This window comes from Gambusia affinis, linkage group LG03 (assembly GCF_019740435.1).
Source record: "Gambusia affinis linkage group LG03, SWU_Gaff_1.0, whole genome shotgun sequence".
NCBI lineage: Eukaryota > Metazoa > Chordata > Actinopteri > Cyprinodontiformes > Poeciliidae > Gambusia > Gambusia affinis.
The window spans coordinates 13,402,032-13,410,967 of NC_057870.1; the positions used below are offsets into that span (position 1 = coordinate 13,402,032).

The 8,936-nt window shown below is 39.2% G+C and overlaps 2 protein-coding genes across 5 annotated transcripts; one reads left to right on the forward strand and one right to left on the reverse strand.

The window, feature by feature from the left end:
* Positions 1–14: 14 nt before the first annotated feature.
* On the forward strand, positions 15–3,055 carry lg03h9orf78 (linkage group 03 C9orf78 homolog). Its single transcript, XM_044111157.1, has 9 exons — positions 15–177; positions 334–393; positions 905–956; positions 1,042–1,112; positions 1,208–1,285; positions 1,976–2,173; positions 2,295–2,431; positions 2,527–2,631; positions 2,723–3,055. Exons 1-9 carry the CDS (start codon positions 95–97, stop codon positions 2,818–2,820), a joined length of 882 nt encoding a protein of 293 aa, XP_043967092.1. The 5' UTR covers positions 15–94; the 3' UTR covers positions 2,821–3,055.
* A 633-nt stretch (positions 3,056–3,688) lies between these two features.
* Positions 3,689–8,311, reverse strand: med22 (mediator complex subunit 22). 4 transcript variants are annotated; one of them, XM_044111167.1, is made up of 6 exons: positions 8,183–8,311; positions 7,708–7,827; positions 7,378–7,524; positions 7,186–7,266; positions 6,504–6,712; positions 3,689–4,476 (listed from the first exon to the last, which is right to left on the reverse strand). In XM_044111167.1, the coding sequence occupies exons 3-6, from the start codon at positions 7,498–7,500 to the stop codon at positions 4,284–4,286; spliced, it is 606 nt and encodes a 201-aa protein (XP_043967102.1). In that variant the 5' UTR covers positions 7,501–7,524; positions 7,708–7,827; positions 8,183–8,311; the 3' UTR covers positions 3,689–4,283. The 4 variants fall into 4 exon arrangements, with proteins under 4 accessions (XP_043967102.1, XP_043967104.1, XP_043967103.1 ...); XM_044111169.1 differs by having other exon boundaries at positions 3,689–4,470; positions 8,183–8,309; XM_044111168.1 differs by having other exon boundaries at positions 7,708–7,782; positions 8,183–8,295.
* Positions 8,312–8,936: the final 625 nt, after the last annotated feature.

Consider the following 8,936-nt stretch of genomic DNA (forward strand, 5'->3'; position numbering starts at 1 on the left):
GTGCTAAATCCCTCCCCCAGATACACCCGACAGCTTGGTAACTGAAAGCGCAGTTTTACTGGAGGGTCAAAAATAATACTCAGACAGCGTGAAAATGCCGTGTGGCAAAAATTTCAGACGGAGAAGGGATTCGTCCGACGACGAGGACGAAGATAATGGGACTACACAAGAAGTCAGGTAAGTACTTTAAAGGCAGATTAAAATGCAGTTGAAGCTAACGCTGCTTTGGCTAACATAGCAAGCTGTGCATTAGCAATTACGAACTGTAGTTTATGGATATAAGTGATTTTTAATACGCTGTTTAACTAGTGAGATTGTATTATACATTTTCAGATCGAAAGTAGAAGAGGCAAAAGAGCTACAGAGCTTGAGGAAACGACAGAGCGGAGTCAGGTAATGTGATTTTATCTGAAAAGAAGACTTTAAAACTTTGAGGAACAGTCCAGTCCTTTTTGTCCTCATCTCAAGTAAGATGCTGTGGGGTGGCTCTTGAAGCACTCACTTCAACCACAGTTCATGCCATGTGAATCTCAGTAAAACCTTTGAAGGGGCGTCTTTCTCAAAACTGGAGTTACTTACCTTGGCTTGTGCAGTTTTTTCTTCCACTCACCTTTCCATTATTATTACACTTTATACAGCAGTCTGTGAACAACCAGCTTCTTTGGCCATGATCATTTGTGGCTTATCCTCCTTGCAGAGGGTGCCTCTGACTGTCTGCTGGACAACTGTTATGTTAGCAGTCTTTCTTATAATTGAACGCATAAAATATATCAATTTGTGTCTAATAAATCTGCATTTCAGTTTTGTACTGGTTTATTTATAAACTTTGGGAATATATTGAGGAAAGACTTGCATGTAAAAATGATTATAGATGAGTAACTTTACATTTTTACAATTTTTACAGTATAACTGCCTTATTGGTTGGAGAGAAACTCCCACCAGAAGCTGAAATAGACGTAAGTGATGTCAATAAACCCTTATCTTTGTGTTAATGGGGAGCTTGCTTCAACTTCTGTTTGCTAAACTGAACATTTCCGACAGAATGATCCATTCAAACTGAAGACTGGAGGGGTTGTAGACATGAAGAAAGTGAAAGACAGGAACAGAGACATGTAAGTGAATGGAGGATGGTTCTGTGTATATAAAGTGGTTTGATTTCACAGCTAAGCACGCCATCTGATAAATAATGTGACCGATCCAATTACAGGACAGAAGATGAAACAGACCTGAGCCTTGGCACATCATTCTCAGCGGAAACTAACAGAAGAGATGAGGATGCAGACATGTACGTATGCTTCCTTTGTTTATTAGAATTAATTTATACACATAAATAAATGCTTACATTATTCAGTATTTAAAAAAACCCTCAAAAAAACAAACAGTGGAGCTGTTTAAAACGCAATGAATATTTTTACTTTAATGGCTGATTGGGTCTTATTTTCTAGGATTAAACTTTCAATCAATTTGCAAATCATTTAGAACAGTGGTCCCCAACCACCGGGCCGCGGACCGGTACCGGTCCGTGGACCAATTGGTACCGGGCCGCGCAAGAAATAATTAAATATGTCCGTTCTATGTATTGAGTCTGGAGGAGCTTTTATTTTGAAAATCGTACACCGGATGCCGAGGGTTGAGTCTTGCGCCAGCTCACAACGCCCCCCCCGTTCGTCGATCCTCACAACACACGCAGTCACACACACACACACACACCCCCCCCCCCCCCCCGTCCGAAGGCTTTACGAAGGCTTGGGCCGGTCCGCTGTAATAAAAAGGTTGGGGACCACTGATTTAGAATATCTCTAGATGTCAGTGAATCTGATGAATAGATACCTGAATGCATTTGATTCAGTGAGTCAGATCAGATGTAACCAAAGGGCATTTCTCTGAGGTTCACAAACAATGTGTAGGTATGACATTAAATGTGGCATATCACTGAACAAGCAAGGCATTGGCTTCATGCGTTTTTCTTTCATAGGATGAAATATATCGAGACCGAGTTAAAAAAGAAGAAGGGCTTGGTGGAGGCTGAGGAGCAGAAAGTAAAGGTGAAAAATGCGGAGGACCACCTGTACGAGCTGCCAGAGAGTATCAGGGTCAACTCTGCCAAGAAGACGGAAGAGATGTTGTCCAATCAGATGCTGAGCGGAATCCCTGAAGTTGATCTTGGCATTGAGTACGTTGAGACCATTCGTTAATAATCCTGCTCAGGTTGTGTCAGAGGAAGCCTTTTAAGAACATTTTGCGGTTAGTCACTTCCTTTTAACGCTAAAATTTTCTTGAAATTTCTTTCTCAGTGCAAAGATAAAAAACATCATCCAGACAGAAGAAGCAAAAGCCAAACTCTTGGCAGAACAAAGGAACAAAAAGAAAGACCAGGGCACTTCTTTTGTCCCCACAAACATTGCTGTAAATTACGTCCAACACAACCGCTGTGAGTTCGTTTGCACTTGCTGTGGTGTTAAAAAAAAAAAACCCCAGGCGAATACCTTGTGGAGGAACTGAACGGTTTTATTTATTTCCTCTCAGTTTACCATGAGGATGTGAATGCACCACAGAGGCATCACAGGCACAAAGAAGAACCCAAAGCTAGACCGCTGCGGGTGGGAGATACAGAGAAACCCGGTCCAGAAGGTATGAGACATCGGCCACATCCTGTTAGACCCACTGCTGTGTAGCAGGAAACTGTGATAGTCTAAATGACGCTTTCTCTGTTGATCCATAGCTCCATCACCACCCAACCACCGCAAACGTCCAAACAACGAAAAAGCCACAGATGACTACCACTATGAGAAGTTTAAGAAGATGAATCGAAGATATTAGCATGGAAATACTCAACATGTCGTCTTTCCTAGACTGAGGCATAATGACAGCTCCTGGATTTGGTTACCTATAGAGTAATGATGGCAGTACATTGAGTGTTTTACCTTGTAATTATTGTAAAAAGCATATGTGGTCTGTTAGGCATGTACTGTTCTGTGGTGTCCCATTAAATTAGGCTCTTCACAAATCTTAAAAACAATTTTAATACTGTTTAATAAAAGTGCTCAAATATCAATATCTCAGTTTTCACTTAAAAAAAATATTTGGTTGTTTTTGAAGCAAATAAAACCACAATGTTTGCAGCGTTAGAATTGTAATCTACTTGCTCTGATGCAATATTTGTTTGAACACATTTCCACCCAGTGTCATGGATTTGTATTCATTCATTCTGATTTGGCTGGTTGGATGCACTTCAACAGTCCTTGCTAAACACCATGTACATATTTACAGTGGCTGTGACAATGAAGTGGGGGGAACATCTGTAATGTTAAAGGCAACATTAGAACTGCAATTATGTTTTATTTACTATATCCATTCCTAATTTTTAACTTTCCTTTTAGGTAGTTCTGTGGATTAGACTGTGCCATTTTAAAGAATGAAGCTACTTTTATGCATTGTGTTGTTTGCTAATATTAATAAACATTGGTGCTTGTATTTATTGGTGAAAAATTACATCTGTCAGATGTAAATCTGATGCATTGGATCCCATTTGCTGCACCCAAGTACTTTTAATGTTGGTGTCAGCGGCAGAGTAGATGATCCATTACTGTGCAAATCCTAACAGTTTCATCTTATTTATTTTCTGGTATTCACTTTTAGCATTAAATTTCAGCTTTGACTCTCCCTATGAAAATATACAAGTAAAAAATAAAAACAGAAACAGCATGTTCTTTAATGTGATCCGATTAGTTTTAACAGAGGGAAAAACAAGATTCACAATATAAATCCAGGGATAAACAAATGCATATAGAATATTAAAAATGTGATGCACCAATCAGCTAACTAATAGAATTGCCCACATTTTCCTTGTATCAGATGAACAAAAACATCTTTCCTTTCACAATTTATGCATCAATAATAAAAAAAATTATATACATATAAACAGCTAAGAGGTGTTTATACTTTTGGGCCAGATAGATTCTCTCCAGTTGGGCATATCTGGAGAAGCCCCACTTCAAGGATCTCTGCAATACATTCCATTTAGTTCAGTGTAATTTTCAGTAACGTCTGAAGTAATCGTTTCACATAAAAACTGAACCGATATCAGGAGGAATGTTGGTGTCAAAACTCTCACATTTTTAGATAACTGGACCTCCCAGGTTATTTTGTTCAGTACACTTCATTTCCCTGTAAATAGTAAATTGAATTCCATTAAACAAAACTAAACCCTATTTTCTATTGTTATATTGGTAACATCTAAACCACTAGTGCCCAGATTTAGCAGAAATATCCCTGCTTTCCCCTCATGGTTTCTCCGTGGCAGTCGTCCCGTGTCCGTTGACGTGATGTTGGGCGTTTGCCTCCTGCGACGGCGTCCTATCGGCCTCCTCTCTGTCGTCTTGGGTGGAACTGGAGCTGCTGTCTGGAGAGGCCCAACTGTCCCGCTGGCGGTAGGCCTCGCACAGAGGCAGGTCAGTGCTGTTCCACTGACTGTAGCTTTGCAGCAGAGCAGAAACCCGTATTTGGAGGCAAAGATTCAGCGCAGTGCAGAAAGAGAGGAGCAGACGAGAGCAGCAGGTCAGAATAAACACACCCATACAAATAGCAGAGCAACATGAAAGCACAGAATCATTAGAAGCAAAAGCACAGAAAAAAATAAATAAATATTGAATAGCTTTTGATAGGATTTACAACTTGATTTAAGATGAGCAAAAGGGTGAAATTAGTTGCTATTTAAGACAGCAGTGCAAGGACAGCAAGAAAGTTAGGTCCACACCAACCATGCTCCAGAGATCATTTTTTTGCACTTTTCAAAAAAAGAAAAAAACTAAATAAAAAACAAAGAAACTGCTTCAGCATTTTATCTCCGCTTTATTTCTCAATCATTTTAAGTCCTCTGAACCGCTTACATGGTTACAGACTGATTGGATGGACACTTCAAACGTTGGCGCTTAATTGTCTTTATCAAAACACATCTACATAAAAACACTAGGTTTTAGATCCAACCTAATTGTTTAAGTAAAAACCAGTCTGGGTCCAACAGTACAAATAATTAATCATTTATAGCACAGACTATTTTTCATTTGTTTCAAGAAAAATATTCTTATATTGCTTTAGCTCTTCTAATATCTTTTCCAACTTCATATAAAACTTTGTGTTGCTTCCAACAACTTAATAAGTAGAACAGATTTAATTTAGATTTTTTTTTTTTTTTTTTTTACAATTTAAATTCTTATCTCTGCCATGAAAGTTAAAATGTCTCATAAATCCACTGGATCCGGAGAACAGTTCTAAGTTCGGACAAAAATAAAAACAGCAGTGAATACAGTAGCTTGCAAAGCTATTCATGACCCACACACATTTCAATGTTGCAACCAAAAATAGCACATTTCATTTAAGGTTTTATGTGATAAAGTAGTGAAGTGAATGGAAAATGAGGCATGATACCCCTAAATTAAATAAAGTGCCACCAACTGTCTAACCTGTTTTAGTTCAATCCATCTGCCAAAACAGGAAAAAAAAAAATACCCCAACATTTTTTCTCCAAATGGTAAAACTGTGCGAGCCAGGCAACTAACAAACCGTCGACATTGTGAAATATGGTGTTGGCAGCATTATACTTTGAGGGTGGTTGTCTTCTGCAGGGCTCTAGAAGCTGCTCATAGTTGAAGGGAAGTGGAATGGAGCTAAATAAAGGGCAATGGTTGAAAAAAACATGTTGACCTGCAAAAGACTGTAGGCTCAAGTGGAGGTTCACATTTCAGCAGGACAACAACCCTCAACATAAATGCAATTGTTCAGATCAAAACATGCTAAGACTTTATAATAGCTCTGTCCAACTAACTTCCATGAACCTCCATTAAGAGTTCAGAGTGTCATACCAACAGTTAAATTGAAAGTTGATCCTCAGACGCTGTTTAAAAATGCATGGCATAATGTCCAGATTTTTATTTACAAAATATTATTAAAGTCATGCATAATTTTCCCTCCACTTCTTTTCATTCTGTGTTGCTTTAAGTTGGCTGATCACACAAAATCACAATTAATTAAAAGAGGTTTTTGGTTCCAATGTGACAAAATGTGACAATATTTGCGGAGTATGAATATTTTAGCAAAGCATTTTTGACATCAATCTCTTTGGTTTATAGAAGGTACCACCAGAAGAATGTGTGATGAACATTAAATAGATGTGTGTCACAAACATGCTGGCCAGCAGTCTGAGAACTGGATATGTGGGTCAAGTTGATATGTAGTGTTTGCCCCTTTAAGGTCCTTACTTTGGGGGAAAAAAACAAAACAAAAAAGAAACAACAAAAGGCACTTGATTAACAGTAACATCGTGAAGACACTAGAGAAAATGTAAATATGACCTTTAGCTGAGATGTGTGTGGATGTCGTGGATGATCTGTCTGGATCGATAAATAGAGCTGACAGAGACCCTTTAAACCGGGTTCAAAGCTGAGACAGTACACAATGGGATGACACGGGAGGGGCAGGAGGGGCGGATCTGAGCCTATTTGTACCTGGAGGAGTAATACTCTTCCTCTAGCTCAAAGAGGTCGACAGCGATCTCATCTCGGAGCGAAGTCAGCTTCTTGTCACACTCGTCTTGCAACGCACGGAGCTGCTGGTTCTGCTGACTGATTGCATCGTTCACCGAGGGAAAGTCATTCAGGATCAGGAACTGTTTCAAATCGGACACCAGTTTCATCAGGGACTCGCCGGCACGAACCTGGTGCAGCAAAACAGAATGAAAACTGTTTTAAAAAAACAAAACAAAAAACTACATGGCCAATCCTTTAAGGTTTATTTTCTGGAGACGTTTTCTGTACATGTATTGGTTGTGGATTTGTAAATTCACATCATAACCAATTACTCTGTTTCAGAAAATAACATTTTTACCCGTTTTATTTTTCTTATATGCTTTCTGTGTCAAAAATGTTATTTTTTAAATGTTACACGTAATGAATGTTGCTGTGTTTTCTATGTATAGCCTTTTGGGAAATGAAGTGTTCCTTCAGCCAGCGAACTGGATAAAATTGGTGAATTTCTTTACATTAACTTCTTTTGCATTTACTAGCAACTTATGATAAAGTCCCCTGCAAAGGTATGAACACCACTGGGACTTGTTTTGCACGTTTAATTCTTCTAGTTTATACAGGAAGCAGAATGTTTAGTGTCAATGACGCTTTGTGTCTCACTTACGATGTTTGCAGCTCTGACGTGCATCTCATAGTGGTCTTGCTCTGCTTGAGTGGGTCGCGATACCTGAGTCTCATCCTCTATCTGGACAAAAATAAAAAGAGGAGGTGGAAACTATGAGAGTGATTCTGTGAACTCTGAGCAGATTTTACTGCTGGGGAAAAACATGTTAAGAGTGAGAAACCAGAGAGCTGCCTTTGCAGTTTTGACGATTTCCGTGAAGTTGTCCATGATGGACTTGATGTCGTCTTTGAGCCTCTTGTTGTAGTTCTGCAGCAGAGTCTCCTTGCTCTGAGGGAGCACTCTCTGGTTAGCCATGATGCTCAGCAGGACCAGCTCTGCCTGTTTACGTTCAAACAGAGAAATAACTCAGTCGAACAAATATAGACCGAAAGCATTGAGCCTCGAACAGAAAAGGCGCGTTTTCATTAAACAAAACCACAAGACATTAACACAGCGATTTTGTTTTCTACGATTTAGAACGAATATTTATTTATATGAGAGCCGACCGTAGATATTACTTACTTCTTTAATGCATTCTCAGAAGAAGCATTGTTTCATTGAAAATCCCGTTTGTTGCTCCTCGTCTTCTTCTTGAAACTGTTGGTAAGTCACATCCGGTATGTTTATGCATATTAGCGCCCTCTAGAGGAAAGTCAGGCGAATGCTACCCGTCAGAAAGTGTCTAGTTTGTTTAAAATTAAAGCGTATTATAAGTAAACTGCCTGACGTCATTAAAGTCTTCTTTTAACCAAACAGCCTCAATATTGCTAAAGTATTGAGACACTTTTAAATAATCGAATGCCAAAAGTACCAAAGTTCAATAAATAAATTTGTCAACAAATAATTTTACATGCAATAATATAACTAAATTTGTAACTGTGTATTAAATAAAATCTATAATACTTTAAATATTGCACTGATATACAAGTACACACGTCACAACTATAAATATAAAACATATATACTTCCTTAAACTATTTAAAATAATTTTTTTTACCCTGGAACACTGCAAGGTGTGCAGGTGCAGTGCTGCTTGAGATTTTCCATCCATCCATCCATTTTCTTTACACCGTTTGTCCCTAATGGGGTCGGGAGGGTTGCTGGTTCCTATCTCCAGCTGCGTTCCGGGCGAGAGGCGGGGTTCACCCTGGACAGGTCGCCAGTCTGTCGCAGGGCAACACAAAGACATACAAGACAAACAACCATGCGCACACACACTCACACCTAGGGAGAATTTAGAGAAACCAATTAACCTGACAGTCATGTTTTTGGACTGTGGGAGGAAGCCGGAGAACCCGGAGAGAACCCACGCATGCACAGGGAGAACATGCAAACTCCATGCAGAAAGATCCCCGGCCGGGAATCGAACCCAGGACCTTCTTGCTGTAAGGCAACAGCTCTACCAACTGCGCCACTGTGCAGCCCTGCTTGAGATTTTATGCTACCATTTTCCTTTAGGTGCACAGCCATGTTTTGGTTGGTTTCCAGTGGTGCTATAGATAAACTCAGTGCTTTGAAATGTTCAAAGCTTGGATCATTGTTTTTAAACAATCTTCTCCACATCTCAGGCCTATCTGTTGTGTTCAATGGTCTTCACAATGTTTAGTTACAGACCTTGACTGTAGTTAAATCCAGTTTATTCATACTTAGATTTTTTGGCATGAAGTTGGACTGTCTTTATTGATCAGTTGGCCTTTGGAAGTGAAAACAAACTAATTTTAACTAAAGTGATAGAACATAAATAATTGACA